Source organism: Cucumis melo, chromosome 4 (genome assembly GCF_025177605.1).
Source record: "Cucumis melo cultivar AY chromosome 4, USDA_Cmelo_AY_1.0, whole genome shotgun sequence".
In the NCBI taxonomy this organism is placed as follows: Eukaryota; Viridiplantae; Streptophyta; class Magnoliopsida; order Cucurbitales; family Cucurbitaceae; genus Cucumis; species Cucumis melo.
The window spans coordinates 5,996,777-6,018,903 of NC_066860.1; the positions used below are offsets into that span (position 1 = coordinate 5,996,777).

Sequence of the window (22,127 nt, forward strand, 5' to 3'; positions counted from 1 at the left end):
GAAATAAGAAGGGATGATATGTGGATGAGTATTATGTGTGTGGGCCCATAAAGGAATATTGTTAGTTAGGGGCCAAATCCATTGGTTATATTTTACTTGCTTTAAATACTGTTTGGGGGGGGGGGGGGTATTTTTTGGCTATCTCCTTAGTAATTAGTTGTCAATAGCGCATCGTGGAGAAATTGGAAAGCTCTCGAACCCTTGTCCAACAGTTGATTAATAAAATTGAGGTCGAGGCCTACCAAAATTGTGTTAACTACCAATAGATTGAATTGCATTTGCATGACAACCTCATACGTGTTACCTAAGTCGAGTTATGTTCCCAATAAATAAAATACACAAGAGTCTAATTTGTTTGGACCTAGTACTATAACGAAAAGTCGAAAACCACTAACTTATACACGTAGGAGCCATACACTAACCTACTCCGATAACTGGCTTTCAAATTGAAAAGAAAATGGGACAAAATTGGATTCATTTGGGGCTAAGTTCAAAGGTCAGGGGGATGATGATACTGTGTAGTTAGAAATCATTGAAGAGATCATAGAATGAAGGAAAAGGTAGTCAATTGGAGAACTATTACTTAACAATTTAAGATAGTTGCACAACTACATTCTCAGTTCGACTATAAGATTGTCCAATCAACCTCCTCCTTTCTTTGAATCCTTAGTCGACCTCTTTATCGGTAATTCAGCATCAACCGAACCTTGATTACATATTCTTGCCTCTCCTTTCGAAATAGAGTTCAATCACCCCATGTTGGATGGTTTTGTACGGTTCAAACTTGGAGATAGTGATTCTGACCTGTTTATTAGAAAAAACAGGTAGATTTTAACTACCAATTTAAGCGATACACATATATACAGTAGTGTATATATATGTCTTGCCAATTAACAGGGTGAATGCCGGAAGTGACTTAGGTTTTACATTTCTCGAGTCATATAAAAGAGTTAAGAAACAGTACAAAAATTAAGAATATGATGTAAATCAATATCGATAATTGATCAGCCTCCCTCTATTGGGCAAACTAAGGTCCAAGTAACATTGGGCAGAGCAATGATATGAAATATTACCTATGGGAAAAGAGATGTGATAAAAGTAAATATTCAGTAACATTGTTCAGAGCAATGATTACGAAATATTCCAATGAATCGCTTGCCCCCACCCTTATAAACTAATCTTGATTGACATCACCACATTGATCTTTGCATCGAATGAGCAGTAGCTGCTTCCATCACAGTTTTGATTATAAGTAATTTTGGGTCTGATCTTATTCGTTTGATCAGATACTCATTTGAGTATTACAGGTTTTCATACCTTATTGTATAGATTTTATTTACTTTTATGACCTGAATAATGATCAGTTATGCTATTGTCTAAACTTTTCTACTTTTTATACAAATAACCTACTGATGCTATTGTTACAAACGAAAGTCTAGCCAATTTTTTTTATCCCTCTTTACTATTAATTTTTTTTATGATAAAAATAAAAATATAATATCAAAAGATACATATGCATACCAGGGAAGTTTCTCGTGGTTGAGCATTACAAAAGCGATTCCTTTTTAGAACATACACAACTAGGGAATTTTACACATATAACCTAAATATACGGATAGATTAAATTATGTAAGACAAGTTTTTACAAAAATCAGAAATTGTTTTCCTCAAACTAAACAAGAATTAAGAAGCTTCGAAACAGAAAAACAAGTTATATCAATATTTATATATGCGTATGTATGTATATATATGGATCTTTTAGAATAAACTAGGGTATACTGTATACATGATAGGTTCACGTGCAAGACAAGTTGTACAAAATTTTATCCTATATACATCCAACAATACATGTGATGCATGTTTACATTTTTTTGTTTATTTTGAATATAGAAGAAAATACAATTCTCTAAATAGTGAAAATATTAATTTGAAATATATTGCATAAACAAAGTCAAAACTTTTAAAATATGCTAATCAAGGAAGAATTAAATATTTCAAAAGCTTGAGATAATGGTGTAAATATTATATTGGTAGAAATTTTGACCACTTTTAAAATATATGTTGTGGAAATTTTTTTATAACCTTATTTCAAATAGAAGAAAAGATCTTAAAATTTTTTTTTTTTTGTAGTTTTTCCATCTTTTAAATTTGTATCCTGACCAAACTATATGTGAAATAATTTAAAACAGATTCAGCAGATATCAACTTTTATAATTAAAAATTATCACTAGAACTCTTCTTTCATGAATCAAATAATTGAACAATGACGAGTTCATGGACTTGTTACGGTGTGTAATTTTCCTACCCAGGTAAGATTAAGAATGATGATAAAAATATATTTAAGAAGGTGGGATATATTTGTGGTGATGTCCCAACCAACTTGCAAGTTGTTATTTATAGATATTAATTAATTGTTTTTATAATCATAAAGGAAGAAATCAAGTCACCCACTTTACCACTAATAATACATACTTATATTGATCGTATTGTTTTTTTTTTTTTTAAAGATATCTTCAAATATAGTAAAACAAATTAAAATATAATATACAAACCAAACTCTTTTCATATTCATCAGAAGTCCATATCAGAAGTCCATTTGTGCATCAAATCTGAAAAGCAATATAACAACATAAATAAGCAAAACATGTAAGCAAAAAATGAAACTTAGGCACTTTAAATATAACATACTCAAATAGATAAAACTCAAAAACTTTATAAAAAAGAATGAGAAGGAAGGGGGACATGTTTAAAGCAATAAATTCATTACCATTGAACTCAATAGATGGCTTCAAAGCATTATGACACTACTCACACAGACGAAATTCAAACATTCTAAAACAATGAGAGGGGGGATGTCTACATCAAGGATCAAAATCATCACAAGAATGAATATATCATATTCGCATATGCTAATCTAATTCGACACTTTATATCAAACTAATTAAGTTGAAAGAATTGGGGGATGTCTACATCTAAAACAACAAATTCGTTATCATTGAACACAATAAACGGCTTCAAAGCATTATGACACTAATCAAACGGATGAAACCCAAACATTCTAAAACAATTTGGGGGAGGGGGGTAAGTCTACATCAAGGACCAAAATCATCACAAGAACGAATATATCATATTCGCATATGCTACTCTAATCCAACACTTTATATCAAACTAATTAAGTTGAAAGAATTGGGGGAGGGGGGGGGGGTACTACAAGAAATCGAGGTTTTTCCGACGCACAAAATGCGTTCGAAGACATGACGTTGGGAAATACGTCTTATCCCGTTATGTACGCCCCCGCACGCGTTGAGAACTGTCAATCGGAAAAGTTTATAACTTTTCAATATATTTGACTTTTCCCGACGCCGAAAATAAAGGCGTCGGGAAAAGTTTATAATTTTTTAAATACTTTTGACTTTTCCCGACGCAGTACATAACAGCGTCGGGAAAAGTTTATAATTTTTTTAAATATATTTCATTTCTCCCGACGCCATACATAACGACATCGGGAGAAGTTAATATATTTAACTTCTCCCGACGCCATACATAACGACGTCGGGAAAAGTTTATAATTTTTTAAAATATATTTCATTTCTTCCGACGCCATATATAACGGCGTCGGGAGAAGTTTATAATTTTTTCAATATATTTAAATTCTCCCGATGCCATACATAAGAGTGTCGGAAAAAGTTTAGAATTTTTTAAATATATTTAATTTCTCCCGACGCCATGCATAACGGCGTTAGGAGTTCCCCTTTAAAACCCATTTTTCAGATCTGTTTGACAAATCTGAAAGAAAACCAAAAAATGAGAGAGAGAGAGAGAGAGAGAGAGAGAGAGAGAGAGAGAGAGAGAGAGATTCCAAAGTTCCAAAAGAGGAAGAAGTGCCATCCACCATCCGGTTTTCGCCATCAATGTTCGTCGTCCGATCTTCACATTTGCCCGCCGCCCTCGTCGTCAATAAGTCAATCCCTTCTTTTTTTTTCCTCTTTATTTTGGTTTAGGTATTAGAAATATAATTAAACTTGTGATTGTCTTGTGGATTTGTATCAATAATGTTTAAACTATGTTCATTTTGTTGTGGATTGTGTAAATTTTTTGTTATTTTTGTTGATTTTGTTATTGTTTTTATTGTTCTTTATGTTTAAACTATGTATCAATAATGTTGATCGCTAAATTTTTCATTCGCTTGTTTAGATCTCATTCTCGATTGTGCAAAAAAAAAAAAAAAAAAAAAACTAACATTTAATAATGGAAGGTATTTTTTTTAAAAAAATTGTGGATCTCCCGACTTATTTCCCCCGACGTCGTTCCCGACGCTGATTAATGCGTCAGAAAAGGATTTTTCGACGCTTTTCATATATCACCCGACGCTTTTGTGCATCGGGAGACCTCCATTTTCTTGTAGTGGGGGACGTCTAAAGCAAAAAATGAAACTTAGGCACTTTAAATATGTCATACTCAAATGGATAAAACTCAAACTTTCTAAAAAAGAATGAGAAGGGAGGGGGACATGTCTAAAGCATGAGGCTCTACACGTTTATTTCCAATCTCTTGTATGTGAAGCTCCTTTTTTATTTTCAAGTTAACTAGATCCTTACGAGCTTTAATGGTGTCTTTAGTCTTTCCATCAATGTTCAATATCGTACCTATCAAGTTATCACAAATATTTTTCTCAATATGCATCACATCTAGTTTATGACGTAGTTTATGATTTTGCCAATAAGGAAGATTGAAAAAAATACTTTTTTTTAGTCCAAATGTACTCACAATTTGTCATTTTTCATTTGATATCAAGTCTTGTAGGATTCTTGCTCAACAGTGGAAGACTTATAGAATTCAATTGATTTATAATATTTTGTCTAGATAAAATATTTGGAGTTGCTCGTAATTCTTGTTTTCCATCATGTTGCCTATTTTTACGCCATGCATGTGTTAGAGGTAGATATCTACGATGTCCCATATAACGAAATTTTCTCTTTAGTCCCATTGAGCTTGTATCAACATTGCAAACTGGGCATGCTTTATAACATTTTGTCCTCCAACTAGATAAATCACCATAAGCTGGAAAATCATTTATTGTCCACAACTGTGCAACACAGAATTGGAAGAAAGAAGCAATGAAACTATCGTACGTTTAAATACCATCCACACACAACTCATTTAACTCATTTATCAATGGTTCTAAGAAAATATCAATTTCTTTGCCAGGAGACCTTGGACCAGGGATGAGTAAAGATAGAAAAGTGAATGATGCTTTCATACACTTCCAAGGAGGCAAGTTGTATGGAATGAGTATAACTGGCCACATGATGTATGATGTGCTCATGTTTCCAAATGGATTAAATCTATCAGAAGAAAATGCTAATCTGACATTTCGAGTGTCTAAAGCAAAACAAGGATATTGTTCATCAAAATGTTTCCAACCCTCAGTATCAGCAGGATGTCGAAGTATGCCTTCAGTTTCACACCTCTTATCTTTGTGCCACCTCATATCCTCTACGATATGTTTTGAAAGAAATAATCTTTGCAATCTTTCCTTTAGTGGAAAATATCTTAGGACCTTATGTGAAATTTGTTTCCCCTTTCTATCATTCAACCTATATCTAGACTTTCCACAATGCGAACATTTGTCAAGCGATACATAATCTTTTCAAAATAAAGCACAATCAAATTTGCACACATGAATTGATTCATATCTCATCCCTAGGTCACGTAATCTTTTCTTAGCTTCATAGTAGGAGGCAGGTAGCTTCACACTATTCAGAAAGGCTTCATTTAATAGTTCAAACAACATATCAAAGGATTTGTCACTCTAACGATTAATTACCTTAATGTGCATAAGTTTCACCAAAAAATTAAATGAAGCGAACTTTAGACATCTCTGATATAACTCCTCTTCTATTTCAGAAAACATTCCACTTATTTTATTGGACTCATCTTGCTCGTTTGATTCTCTTCTACATTCTTCAAACATTGGCCCATATAGATCATGAATCATCTCTACCATCTCATCATCCATAGTATCTCTAACTCCAATGTTTTCTCTAAGATTTACATTCTCTTCCCTACATTCACTTACATTGGAAAACGTTGCACCTAGAAACCTCGAATTAGACCTTAAAAATGGAGAAAGATCAACATTATCTCCGTGAAATATCCATCGCTTATAAGTCAGGGACATACCATATTTATACAAATGACATTCTATGACGTCTAATCTATTCCAATTGACATTCAAACAATTTGAACAAGGACATCTTGTTCTTTCCTCTTCGTCTAAATGATTAGTTGCAATTTCGATAAAGTTAGCAACACCATCAGAATATTCACTAGAAGCTCGATCTTTTAAATTTATCCAACTTCGATCCATAATAAGTACAACACTTAAAGCACCTAAGTTAGAAATCTATGTGTTAGAATTAAAGCCATATGTAAATTGCCTAGTAGTAAAGTATACAATCACACATTCGAAAGAACAACAATTACACTTACAAAGAGAAAGAGCAATCAAAACAACTCCCAAAACCTAAAATCAAGATCTTCGTATCAAGTTAATAAAAATTATATTGTTGTTGTTCAATTAACAACAACAATCTAAACTCACAACTTCTTTCCTAGAAGTGAAAACACAATAACAAAAGAAATATTCAACGAGACATTACTTAAATCTAAGTAACAAAACAAATATTCAACAAGACATTACTTAAATCTAAACATTAATCAAGACTATGCAAACACTACAAAGATAAAACCCAATCTTAAAACTAATGAAGAGAATAAATATTCAACAAATCAAAATCAAACACTACAAACATTAATACACTGTCATAAAAATTTTAAAAATTAAGAATATCACCGGAATGTCTTGGGTTGCCGTGGGTGTGGAGCAGAAGTGTTCAAGGAAGTTCGGGCAGAATCGTCGCGAGAAGTAGCTTTTGGAACCGTTCGAGATTGGTGGCCATCAGGTAGTTCGTGTAGTTGGCCGTCAGAGTGGTTTGTGCAGCTGACCGTCGGCGTGCTTCGCGAGTTCGATCGACCTGGTTTAGCGTGGTTCGGTGTGGTTCGTTTGCCGTGGTTAGTCCAGTGTGGTCGTAGAAGCGTCGTTGTCGTCGTGTAGATTTGTCATTGGCCGCTTCAGTTCGTGCAGATGGGTAGTTCGGCCGTGGAGGAGAGGAGGTGGAGATGGAAAGCTTTTAGGGTTGGGTAATGTGTAGGGGAAATGGTTTTTTTTTTTAATTAAAATTTTTTAATGAAAAAAAGAGGAGGGAGATATGGGGGGGGGGGGGAATTTTTAGACTTTTAGCAACATCTATTTTTGTTGCTAAAGCTATCACATTTTTAGTGACATTATTATTGTGTTGCTAATTCTTTTAGTGACGCAAATTTAAAATGTGTCGCCAATAATAATCTTTTGTGACATATTTTTTTTTGCGTCGCTATAAATGATCTTTTACTGACAAAAATTTGTTACGTCACTAAATAACAATTTTCTTGTAGTGCCGGAATTGTTCTATACAGTGTAAACATTTTGCCGCTTTGTTCTATTTGTAAAAGACCCCTTCTTTTTACAATCTAACTAAGAGTTTATGTGAAAAACTACTGAAAATATAGAATTTTTTTTGCCATTTTACTTTATCGCGATATGTAAAAATTCTATATTTTCAATAGTTTTTCACTTACCAACATGAACTTAGCTCAATTAACACATGTATATATGCACCCGACCTCGGTTTTGAATTTAATTCACTGTTTATTTATTAAATTAGTTTTTTTTGGTGTTTTAATTTAAACAATTGTGCTAGCTAAGTATCACGTTCATTTTTTGTTGGCAGTGCAGCCCCATTTAAAATGTGCAAATATTTATGCAAACATAAAACAAGATCCTGGCATGTTTATAAGAGATTGAAATAAACAACGATAAATTATTATTTATGTCTATCATAATACAAATAGATGCAAGTAGTAGTCTTATGACAGTTTATATAGTAGAAAAGAAAATGAAGTTTTGCTACCCTTGGGTAAATTTTACTATATTTGAAAACTTTCTTTTTACCTGATCCTTTAACGAGTTGTTTGGTACAAGGGCATGTTGGGTGGGAATATGAATGGGTTTTAAATACCCATGTTTGGTAGGAGGTTTTGAGATATTTGCATGGAAAAATGTATTTCCAGACATCGTATATACCCTTCATTATCGAAAAACATAAAATTTACATTGAACACAAAAAATTAGGCCCCATCATACATAAATTTGAATGATTCTAAAAACTTTAAATTACGTGGAAGTAATCAACCTACACATTAAGATAAAAATTAAATTCGATAATTAAAAATTAAATTTACCACTAGATGAGATCGATCTAGAAAAATTATAAAAAATAGATCATTTGATAAAATATTTACAATTCATAGAACTATCAAGCGTAATGAATTTTCTTTTAATGACTTTGTTCTATAGAATATAAATAGTTTGTCAAATTTTCTTTTTTTATTTTTGAAAAAACTCTCTAAATCTATTTGATGAAGTAATCATTTACACTTTTAGTACGATATTCAAATATTATACATATATCCTAATGCCACAAGTCTAGGACATGAATCAACTTGAGACCATATCCAATTGAGAGCGATTCTAAGGATATAAAAGTGATAGCATCAAAAGTTGCTAGCTGTCTTCCTCATCTCAATCATTCCTTAGTTTAATGAGCTTGAATGTCTAATTTACAGATATTTAGAGTCGGAAAGGTAGAATGGAGGATTTGGAGCAAAGCGGGACCAAATCGAGTTAATTTGGAGTGGAATTGCATCATGGGACGACAAAGGTCCAAAATGCCCATGAGGAAGTGTAGAGTAGAGGTGTAACGACTATTAAATTTATTTTTAAATATAATATTATTATTAATATGGTCCAATTGCATTATATGCTATTTATCTCTTTTGGACCTATTATTTTATTAGTTTATTAGGTTAAAAGATAATGTCCTAATTAAACACCATCATGAGTGATGTCTATAAATAGAACCTTAGTGATTGGTCTTCTTACTAGCTCATTAAGTAGTTTATTCTTCCCATCAAGAAACATAAATTAAATTCTAACGGAAGGGTCAGGCAAACACAATTTTCCAAGAAGATTATCCATAGATCAAGGTATGTTATTTTTTACTAAATTTAATTTGTAAAATTATCTAGTTCAATGATTTAATTTGTAAAATTATCTAGTTAGAAGATCTTGGCACTTACTGTTATATATAATGTCAGAGTTTTATTGTATAATTATGAAATAAATGAAACATATCCCGACATAAATGAGATAAATGAAACATATCCCGACGTACAAAACGACGTCGGGAAGAACGTCGGGGGAAATGCGTCGCGAGAGGCTTTCCCGACGCCGATTTGGTACGGCGTCGGGAAAGGCTTTCCCGACGCCGTGAGATGCGTCGGGAAAGACTATTTTCCGACGTTTTTTTCCCGACGTAGTGAACATCGGGAAATATTTTTTATATATTTTTTTAAATATTTTATTTTTACTTTTTTCCTTATAATATTTTGCTCAAACATTCACAATGATGTTCGGATTGCTCAAAAAAATTTGGCGACGTTTTGGATTAAATTAATAAATATACAAACACAAATTAAAAAATAGAATTAAAATTAATAATACGAATAAGTTGACTACAAGAAAATATAGTTCTCAATATACAAAAAACATAAACATAAGACCCAATCTCCCAACGAGGTGCGTATGCGCGTCATTCTACACCTTCGGTCCTAAAAATGGTATAAAAATAACTAAGTTTAATACATAATCATATATTGCAAAAACTTAAGAATAATAGAGACATATACGACGTACCGCAGGGCTAGGGATCATGTGGTGGTCCCTGTTGTGCACGAGTTAGGTCTTCAATCATTTTTTTCATAGCTTCCACTTGTGAAGCTAATGCTTGGTGATTTCTATCTTGTACTTCAATCCGTTCCAAAGCTTCATGAAGTTTAGCTTGTAATTCAATCTCTTTTTGTGTGGACTGCGAACAAGATGTCGACGAACTGCTTGCACTTGCCGTTCTGCGGGCCTTCGGCTTGGGTCCCCAACCAAGGCCTTTTGAGTAGCCTGGTCGTCTACCCAACACCTGATCGCATATCTCATCCTCAGAGAGTGGCTGACTATCCTCTGGGGTAGGCTGGGATTGGAGTTCCAGCATTTGATTCTGCAACAAATTTAAAAATTATGTTAGGTAACGCGCAAAAATATATAATAAAAGTGGATAATTAATAAGGGTATAACTTACATGCGCATCCTCGGCGGCCTGCGACACGAATGTCCCAGCTCGAACGTGTGTTTCCCGGAACAATTCCACACGATCGACCGGCTGCCCTCTTCTTTCAGCGAGCTCATACTGTCGTTGTAGAAACGACATGGACCCGCTACTATGATTGTAAGGCTGCTTCTGTCTAGCAGCCTTGTTTGTCCGTGATTGCTCCTGCATTAAAACAATTATATTGTTTATTTCTTATACATATAAAAACTTGTTATCATAATTAATCATGACAAATACCTGGAATGCACGGCTGATATAATGGTCGCAGAGGAAGTGCCAATCCTCATCACGTGCAACCAATGCGTTTGGTGGGTTGGCACGAGCCTCCTCCGGGTCGCTGTACTTTTTGAAATGTTTATGACAGTCGGCCCGGAACTCTTTAAAGGTCGTGAGCATCTGATGCTCAACAAACCTGTTCATTGCTTGATCATTGAAATCAAGCACAAAGAATCGCTGCACATTACAAACATAACACATTAGATTGGTTAAAGTTAGATATGTTTCAAATGAAATCATATATAAATGTGTACTGCATTTAATTACCTGGAGGTCGCCCTTGACGACCTCAATGTATTCTCTCCCAACGTCCGTCCACTTAAGACAGCGGACGGGAAATGTCTTTCGCACGCACACGCCTATCGCTTGGCTGAAGCGAACGGCGTGTGGAGAAATAGGCTTCTCCGCTCCAGGGGCGATCGTCATCGGAATGCGCCCATTTATTGTAACGTGGCGCTCTAACTCCAAGAGTCGAGACTGCGCACGTCTCCTAGGAGTCGGAGTCGGTAAGAATGCTCGAATACCAATTGGTAGTAGTCGATGTAATAAAACATGACAATCATGCGTTTTTAGTCCTGATATTTTCCAATCTCTTTCATGCACACATCTCGATATATTGGAAACAAATCCATCGGGAAACTTAACTGATTTCAGAAACTTACAAAACTCTACTCGTTCACTGGTAGTCAACGTGTAGCTCGCATGTGGCTTCACCAATCGGTTACCCACTTGTACAAGATGTAAATCCTTTCTTATCTTCAGATCTTGTAAGTCCAACCTAGCATTCGTGGTATCCTTCGTTTTCCCTTCGATGTTCAATAACGTACCAATCAAATTGTCACAAACATTCTTCTCAATGTGCATTACATCAAGTTTGTGACGTAACAAAAGTCTCGACCAATAAGGAAGATTGAAAAAAATACTTTTCTTCGTCCAATTAAGAGCGCTCTTTCTTTTCTTATCCTGTATTGAAGGATGTTTACTCATAACTGGAAATTCCAACTGATCTAGTTGTTTTAATATTTCATGCCCATTCATCACCACAGGAGGAGCCTTACGCTCTACCTTTCCATCGTGTAGCCTACTTCTACGCCACACGTGATTCTGTGGAAGATAGCGTCTATGTCCCATGAAAGATATTCTACCTCGTATCCCGAAGGACGATCTATCACTCATGCATATAGGACATGCCTGATACCCCTTCGTACTCACCCTGATAGGTCACCATACGCCGGGAAGTCATTAATCGTCCACAACAAGGCTGCGTATAGCTGAAAGAACTGACCTGTAAGAGAGTCATACGTACGCACCCCAAAAGTCCATAAGTCTTTCAATTCCTCAATCAATGGTTGGAGATACACATCAATTTCCCTACCAGGAGATTTAGGACCGGGTATGAGCAATGACATAAAGAAATTTGTCTCTTTCATGCATTTCCATGGTGGCAAATTGTAAGGAAGTAACACAACAGGCCACATACTGTACGAGGTACTCATTTGACCAAATGGGTTAAACCCATCTGAAGCCAAGCCCAAACGCACGTTTCGTGGATCAGAAGCAAAATCAGGAAATTCAGAATCAAAGTGCTTCCACCCCTCTGCATCAGCTGGATGTCTCAAGACATCATCTGTTTCAACACGTTTGTCCCTATGCCATCTCATGTCAGTAGACCCTTCCTGCGATACAAACAAGCGCTGTAATCTAGGTACTAAAGGAAAGTGGCGCAATACCTTATGCGGAATTTTTTTCCCTCTATTATGATTAACCTTGTACCTAGCCTCGCCACATGTAGGACAATGTTGCAAATCAGCAAACTCTTTCCAATACAATACACAATCATACTTGCACGCGTGAATAGTCTCGTATCCCAAGCCCAAGTCACGAAGTTTTCGTTTTGCTTCATAAAATGAACTAGGAATAGTACTATTACACATTGGAAACGCTGCTCTTAAAAGTTCTAACAACATGTCGAACGACTTGTTACTCCAACCATTTATAACTTTCACATGCATCAACTTAACCAAAAAATTCAACGACGAAAATTCAGAACAACCGGGGTACAACTCATTACGTGCTTGATTCAATAAGTCCTGAAATATATTATTTGTTGTATCTTCATCTATATTTACCCCAACATTCATCGCCATTTCATCTTCCAAACGAAATTCCTCTATTTCCTCTTCATGTTCAATAGGGGCTTGTAAATCATTTAGCATACCAAAGATATCACCTTCTTCATTAAATTGTGTACTACTAGTTCCTTCATTAAAAGGATTACTACTAGTTCCTTCCTCAAAGTTTTCTGTACCTCTATAGCTTAATGACTCTCCATGATACACCCATTCTGTGTAGTAGGGGGATATTCCTATAGTCAGCAGATGTCTTTCCACACCCTCTAATGAGCTCCAATTTAAATTCAAACATCTCTTGCATGGACACCTCAATCGTCCGTAAGCATCAACGTGAAATTTGGCAAATTCTAAAAATTGGGTCACTCCATGTCTATACTCAAGGGATAACTTATTTCTAAGTTTCATCCAACTCTTATCCATAACTGCAGGATAGCCAACACAACCTAATTATTAACAACACAATACTTCAAAATATCTTCACATCCTACAAACCCCTCCAAACTACAAAGGCTACCATAACTGCAGGATAGCCAACACAACCTAATTATTAACAACAAAATACTTCAAGCTATCCTAACTACCACCCCTTGATACCAGCAAATTCAAAACAAAAAAGGCTACCATAACTGCAGGATAGCCATCCCAAACATAAACAAATTCAAAACAAAAAAGGCTACCATAACTGCAGGATAGCCATCCCAAACATAAACAAATTCAAAACACAAAAGGCTACCATCACTGCAGGATAGCCATCCCAAACATAAACAAATTCAGAACAAAAAAGCTACCATAACTGCAGGATAGCAAAAACAAATCTTAACACACATATTACATTCCCAATTCAATTTAACTATTAACTCCCCCCCCCCCCCCTCCAATTTCAATTTTTCATCCAACTATAAATTCCCCTCCCCCCCCCCCCCCCCAAATTTCAATTTTCAATTCAAATATAAACCCCCCTCCCAATTCAATTTTCAATTTAACAATAAACCCCTCCCCCAATTCAACCCCCATTCAATTTTATTCAATTTTCTAAAACAAAAATCCTAAACCATTCAAATTTCAAATTTCAATTCAACTACAAATTACACACACTCTATACAAAAATACATTTAACAAACAAAAATCTATTCCAAAAGAAAAATCCTAAACTAATTTTCATAAAAAATAACCCTAAACTAATTTTTATCAAAAAAAAACCCTAAAACATAAACTTAAACTAAATAAATTTACATATTTCACTTACCTAAAGTGGCAGACGGCGACGAGGAACAACGGCGAGGGCGGTCGGCGACGGACGGCGGCGGAACGAAAGGAAACAACGGCTGCGGCGACTTCTTCTTCTTCTCCTTTCTTTTTCTCCTCTCCTCTCGGCTTCGGTTCTGTGAATACAGAACTGAAATGAATTTAAAGGGGATTTCCCGACGCAGTCACGAGGCGTCGGGAAATCCCCCAAAATGCGTCGGGAAAAGGGGAATTCCCGACGCTCATTAAACCCCTTTTCCCGACGTTTCACGCGGCGTCGGGAAAAACCCCTATTCCCGACGCCGCTCCCGACGCACTGTGCACGGCGTCGGGAAAAGCCCCTTTTCCCGACGTATTCTTGCCGACGCCTTCGTGGTGCGTCGGGAAAGATTGTTTTCCCGACGCATCTCCCGACGCGTGGTTGATGGCGTCGGGAAAGCCCTTATTCCCGACGTTCTTTATGCCGACGTGATTTTCGGCGTCGGGAATTCTCCATTTTCTTGTAGTGTTGTTAGACCATTATTGATTATCTTTATTATAGATCATGTTAATAGAAGAACTATTTTAGTGATACATGGAAGGGAGTATGTTAATGCAATGATGTATGACCGTCATGATTCTTTAGTAATTTCATTGACTTGATATGATATATTATGAAATTTAATTTTGCGCATTATATCTATGAATGTATATGGTAAATAATGTCAAAGAGTCAAATGGGAGAATGTTAGATTTATTTTTAAATATAATATTATTATTAATGTGGCTCAATCGCATTATATATATGCTATTTATCTCTTTTAGACCTATTATTTTGTTAGGCCTGTTAGGTTAAAAGATAACGCCCAAATTAACTTATTAAGCAGTTCATTCTTCCCATCAAGAAGCGTAAATTAAATTCTTAGGAAGGCAAGTGAGAGAAACAAAATTTCTCAAGAAGATTATCCATGGATCAAGATATGTGTGTTGTTCTTGACTAAATTTAATTTGTAAAATTATTTAGTTCAAAGATCTTGGCGATTATTGTTATATACAATGTCATGGTTTTATTGTATAATCATGAAACTAAAGTTTACAACAACACCTAGTTAGCGCAAAAGCTTGAAAGCATTCATTTGGAGAAATAAAAGAGAATCGTCATGGCACTTCGATGTTCAACAAACGAGTGTTCATGTTGAAAAACCACGGTGTTGCGCGAGGTGTAGTCTTATGCTTCGACAGCTCTTCAACAAAACTTGCAGCCAAGGTCGCGACACTATACCTTGAGGCACTATAGTGCTCCATTATATTATACATATATATACACACTCAATTGCCAAATTAGGTTACATCATCTAGCAGCTGATCATCTTCTTCTCTATGTTATTTTCCTTATTGGTCATATTGGGTTGTAACGATGATTATTAGGAGAGTTCTCCCTTTGATTATTGAGCAAATTATGGGCTAATGCGTCCTCCTCTAGCTAGGGTTTAGTCTAGGTTCTTTTCTTTAGTTGATTATGAGAGACTCTCGGTGATATTATAGCTTGTTTATGGGTTTTTATTCTAAACTTGTTGATTAATGAATTGAATCTTCTTGTATTGATTAGCCATTATTTAATGCTGGTTTATGTGATTCATTGCTTGGGTTTTATCTTGGTTAGAGATACGTACCATAATTAGAGACATGAAATTAGATTAACTTCCTTTACCGTGAAGTCGACCTACTGAGTATTGCTTGAATCAATTTTTGTTTGAAAACCATATTGAATGAATTAACTAGATGGTGAAAGTTAGTGATCGATCAGTTCATCTTTGCATTTTCCTAGAGCTTAATGCAATTAGTTAATTACGTTGGGCAAGTTTGTTTATTGTCAACTAGTTAATAATAAATTAGTAATTAATTTGATAGTTTAATGATCAATCAACCAATTTGGGGGAAACCGTACCCATTAATCGTGGCTAGAACATCATATCATATTGTTCACTAATCCCTCTCATTTATTTTTAGCGGTTTACTCAAACACAACCCTTGGCCCTACCCCATGTAGGTACTTAGCTATAAGTATTTTGATTAAGAAATTAGAGTGGCTCCATGTAGATTTAACTTCGTACATCCCTCTACTACTTGTTTTTAGAGTAAGACACAAATTTTGTTTTGATTAGATTGAAGGAAAATAGGATGACCATTCGAAATATCGTCAAAAAGTATGGTTAAGAAAGGATTGAAAGTTTCTAACCTATACCAACATTGTATACCTTTCTGATTTTAAGTAACTTAATCATAGTGAAATTAACGTGTTTTCCTTTGAAAAAAAAGTTAAACTTGATTAGTTTAGAACAATTTTATTGTTTGTGATCTCTTTGGTAATGTTTCAAAGAAACATGTAAGTGAAGACAAAATATGCTAAAAAATTTATATTGGTTTGTGAAGTTACTTTTTCAAACGAGCAAGACAATATTATCAAGTACAAAAGATATAAGAAACATGTCAAACGTAGCCATCGGAGGCCGAATTCATAAATTATGAACCAAGGTGTCATTATATATTATTTTACTAGGGTAATTATAATAGGTAGCAATTTTTAGAATAATTATTAAGTATGTAGCAATATTTTAAAAAAATTGCAAATATAGCAAAGTTTATTGGTGATAGAGTTCTATCGTTGATAAACTCTTATGGTCTATCAATGGTAGATTCCTATCATTGATAGATTTTGACAGATTTTGCTATATTTACAATTTTTTTAAAATGTTGCTATATACTTAATTATTCTAAATATAATTGTTATATTTGCAACTATCCCTTAGTACTATACATTTTAACTATGAAACATGTGCAACACGAAGCATTCAACTTGTCATTACAAAAGCTATATATTTTTCTTTATTATTATTATTATATATATAAACCGAGATGACAACCTTTGTTAAAATTTGTTGAATTTAAAAATAAAAACTAGCGGTTTCATACGTTTTATTTTATTTTATTTATTTTCATGAAAAAACAGCGGTTTCATACTTACAAATGATAGAGTCCACATTGGATGCTCATCACTTAGATTCTTCCACATACAAATTTAATATCAATCTCTTTGTTCATCAAATAATGCGTCTTTTTTTCTTTTCTTAATGATTGGAAACTAATAATAAAACCATAGATATATATATATATACAACATGAGGAAAATCATTTTTGTATTATATTTGGGTTAAAATGTTTCGACATGATTGAGATGATTTGAAATTAAAGCAATTGGTTACACTCTCTTTGTCATGTTCTTTGTAAGGTAAGATGTAAGGTTGAGTCCTCTCAATGTTTAATCTAAATGATCGAGTTAATTAATATATCCAACTTAACTTTCAAATATTAGATTTGGATATTGTTCACTTAAAATAGAGTTAATTCACGTTAAAGAATCAAACGCCCACATTAATTTTCAAATAGGTCCAATATAATGCCCTCTATGGGCGCCCAACCCCAATACATTGCACCTCTAGTGCTTGAAAATTCCATGCATCACAATTTTCTTTTATCTTTCAGTTGTGTATATGTGCGAATGAGATTAAGATTACCGAACCAACGTTAAAGTACAAGAGCTAAAATAATATTTTAACAAATAAAATTTTCAACCCGATTCACTCAAATATCTTAATATGTTGTGACGATGACTTAGAAGAGAAATTGCATTTTAAATATTTAGTCGATATCTTTTTCGGATCTCAATTTGCCGTTACAATAGAATTAATTATAATACATGTATGATTTTGAAATCTTTAAGAAAGAAATTGATATAGTGCAACTTTTGAAAAGATTGACTAAGAAATAGGTATTATTTATTAGACATTATAAGGTTCTTTTAGTTACGTTAAATGTTAGTTAAGGTTTTATTTTATTTTGAGAAGTATTGGTTAAGCTTTGTTATGGTATTCCCCATGTATCTTTTTTAATATAATTAAATGCGTAGATCATCAACATACACAGGAAGTGATTTTTTTTTTTTTTTTTTTGTCCTATTTTTCATATATTCAATAGTATTAATTAATTAATTAAAATAAATCTGAATTATTAGTATTTATATAGTTATAATTATGTGACCCTCAAATTAGTATATTGATATTGTTTTGTTTTTTCTTTAATTTCATTTTTCAAAATTTGGATTAGCTCTGCATATTGATATTACTTCAAAAAAAAAAAAAAAAAAACAAAGTATTTTGAAGTCTTCATTTTATAAATATAGCAAAATAAATCAAAATATTTACGAACAGTAATGTATCTTAATTTATCGTAATATATTGTAAATTTTGTTATATTTTATGAAAAAATATATATATTATTTCCTAGAGGTCTTTTATAAATACAACTTAGCAGTAGGGGGCTTTGTAATCGAAACCTTTTGTCCTGAAAACATACATGCAGAGGTTAGTTAAGTAAGCTCAGATTGATGTTTTATAAATATTTTTGAAAAGATTTATCATTTAAAATAATTTTTCTAGAAACACAACAAAGTACTCTCATCTACAAAATCAAAATGATAATAGTGGTCAGTCAATATAGGTAGAAAGTCAATTAACTATTTTATTTATTTATTATTTGAGTAAAAGGAGGTTTTCTTTTTCAAAAAATAGGACAAAGCACAAAATTTCATACAATATAGAATAATTTTGAGAAAGAAAAAGGGTTCACAAGGCCACAAAGTAAAATAATAAAAATACCCTGCATTAATCGACCACACATAAGTGCGAAAAGTTTTTAATTTAAATGACCATATAATATAGTCTAAAATATCATTTAGATATTGGTACACGATCGTTTAGATCTTGGTAAACGATAGTTTGAATCTATCACTTATTTATTTGGGATAGATAGATAGTGATAGCTATCTATATTCGTCTATCGGGGATAGATGATTGATCGTTTAGATTTATTCTTTATTTATCTAGGGTAGATAGTGATCTACCCTGTCTCTCTGAGATAGACGATCGACCGTTTAGATATTGGTACACGATCGTTTAGATCTATTATTTATCTATTTAAGATAGATAATGATTTCTCTTTGTCTATTAATCATTTAGATTTTGATAAATGATCTTGTAGTGAAAAATGAAGAAGAGAGATTAAGAAAAATGAATAAATTATAGAAGAGGAAATGAAGAAATTGCAAATAAAAAAAAAGTGAAAATATGAAGAAGGAGAAAGATAATAATATGAACTTAGATGCACACAAATTCAGTATTCATTCGAGAAAAATTCAAAAAAAAAAAAAAAAAACACAAACAAACAAATCTAAAATTTATGAAAAATACTTTTATTTTGTATGTTACAATATTTTTAGTTTTATTTTATTATAGATTAATTAACCATAAAAAAATCTTATTTTGTGTGTAATTGGAATACGGAAAAAGTAAAAGCCTTCCTTAGAAACCCCGCGATAAAATTGCATAAAATACAACGTTCTAAGATGGCCGCCGTTTGTTATATATATATATATATAAATAAAATAAAATTTTCATTCATATCCTCAATAAATTATCAGTTTTGATTTATAAAAATAAATCATTAAATTTGTTACCCAACGATCTCGTCTATACAAACCACTTAAATATGGAAATGTTCTTTTCTTAAAGGACACTAAGTCATACAAATAATAATAACTATATTTATAACTTAATTTTAGAGGAAAAACAATATGCAACTATCAGATTTCTATCAATGATATTTAGGTGCTAATTAATTGTAATATTTTAAAATTATTTTAAATAAATATATATCAGATATTTTTACCATATATTCATAATTAATTAGAATTTAGTTTTTATAGTTTGATATAATTTTTGTGATAGAAATTCTTTTATAGTTTGAGGTTTAACTGAATCATAAATACTAAATCTTAATTTGTCAGAACAGTGACCAAATTTTAAATTGAAAAACTTTCTTAAATATAACAAACTACTGAAATATTGTATTTTTCTGTTACTCTTCATGTCATTCCTTCCATCTTTCTTTTTTTAGATTTGGGTAACCAAATCTTTTTTTTTTTTCATTCAATGCGCATTGTCTTTGTTGTATAAAGAATCTTGAAAAATTGGTTAGGGAATTTAAATTAAAGTAACCAAACTTAAAAGATCGAGTATAAAAAATATTGAAAAAAATCGTTTATTTAAATTAGAGTAGCCAAATCTAAATGATGGTGTAACCAAATCTAAACAATCGTATACCAAATTTTGAAAAAAAAAAATTTGGAACCCAACTATAAATGGTATAAACCAATTCTAAACGATCGTGTAGATGTACCTAATTAATTAAACGATCGTGTACCAAATCGTATTACCAAATATATTATGCGTATCGTTGACAGGACATTTTTGGTATTTTATATGGTAGACCACTTTTTCCATTTTCAAAATTGTTCTACAATGTAAATATTTTGTCGTTTCTTTATATTTTTGAAAAGAATTCTTTTAAATTTATTCAATGATAAGAAAATAAAGCGAAGTGGGGTTTGTACCTCGTAAGCTTGATTTTTTTTGAAGAAAAAGATATTGAATGAACAAATCATATTAAATGTAATTCAATTATTTGATAATTAAATATATTATGTGTCTTTAGAATAAAATTTAATTAAATGTAAAACCTTGTTGTTTGGAAACAAACTAAAATAGGAAATCCTTCGAAACCTCTCGTTATCGATATATATATAGGTGTTAAATAAACTAAATTTTAGTGGTAGTAAAAGTTTGAAAAATAAATAAATACATATATATAATTTATAAAATGAAAATATTTATTTATGTTTTGCATTTCTTTGAGAGGCCGCAATTACTGTCCATGTGTTAACTCACATGCTCAATTTATTATTTCTTTCTTTCTTTATTTTCTTTAGATTTAAAATTAATTTCCTTATATACGATCCGTCAGTATATGATTTGTAGAAACACTTATTTATTATGCATTTACTTACGCAGTCAAATCAACCATGACATTAAAAAATTCTAGTTTTCTTTTTCTTAAAGTAAGATCCCGTTTGATAATATTTCAATCTTTTGTTTTTTTTTTTTTTAAATGTAACTGTTTTAAAGTTTTTTTCTTTTTTTAATTTTTTTATGACCTTAAAATAATAATGAAAGGATGAGAAACATATTCAACTGATTTTAGTAGTTCACAAAAGATTTTGTTGAATGAGGAGCAGACTCATATACTAATTATCAAAATATTTTGCATTTTTTATTTTTGTTTTTGTTTTTGTTTTTTCTAATGAAGTTGGGTCATGGTTTAGCGTGCGTATTTTATTTTTCTTTATGCATCATTTTAATATTTCAATGTTATTGAGAAAAATTTCTTAGCATGTGAAGTGCCATATGGTATCTATTTTTCACACTATAATTAAAACATTTTTATAAATATTAACACACACCATCTTAATTATATGTTATTGGATTCTACTATACTTGTCAAAAACATGCTAACCCAGCACAAATAAATAATAAGAAAACTTTCTTAAATATAACAAACTACTGAAATATTTACGGTCCAGGTAACAAAACCCATAAGGTCAGTCATTTTCAAATATTCTAAGTTTGTCCTTCCATTTTTTCTCTTATGTGCCATTTTTTTTATCGTCTTCCTCTATACTCTTCTTTTTTAGCTACTATTTCTTTCATCTTTCTTTCTTTTTCTTTTTGTTTTTAGATTTAGGTAACTAAATCTATTTTTTTCTATCGTCTTTCTTGTTTTTCTCTCTTTTTTCAGGTGCGTTCATGTCTTACTTCCTCTTTCTTCTTCTTCTTTTTTTTTTTTCATTCACATATCATCTTTATTCTTTTAATCTTGAGAAAATTAGTTAGACATTTAAATTATGGTAACCAAAACTAAAAGATTGAATATTGAAAATAATGGTCTATACCAAATTTTGAAAAAAAAAAATCGTGTCAAATCTAAACGATCGTGTATCTAAATCTAAACGATATTATACCAAATTTTGAAAAAAAAATCGTTTAAATTTTGAACCCCCAAATCTAAACAATCGTATACCAAATTTTGAAAAAAAATGGTTTAGCCAAATCTAAACGATCTGTAGCCAAATCTAAACAATAGTGTAACCCAATTAATTAAACGATCATGTAACCAAATTAAACGATAGAATTGAAAAAACAAATCTAAGCGATCATGTACA

The 22,127-nt window shown here is 32.3% G+C and overlaps 1 protein-coding gene across 1 annotated transcript; it reads right to left on the reverse strand.

Moving 5' to 3' along the window:
- Positions 1-9,635: 9,635 nt before the first annotated feature.
- On the reverse strand, positions 9,636-11,774 carry LOC127148842 (uncharacterized). Its single transcript, XM_051083218.1, has 5 exons — positions 10,866-11,774; positions 10,560-10,775; positions 10,293-10,484; positions 9,857-10,211; positions 9,636-9,771 (listed from the first exon to the last, which is right to left on the reverse strand). The coding sequence occupies exons 1-4, from the start codon at positions 11,772-11,774 to the stop codon at positions 9,864-9,866; spliced, it is 1,665 nt and encodes a 554-aa protein (XP_050939175.1). The 3' UTR covers positions 9,636-9,771; positions 9,857-9,863.
- Positions 11,775-22,127: the final 10,353 nt, after the last annotated feature.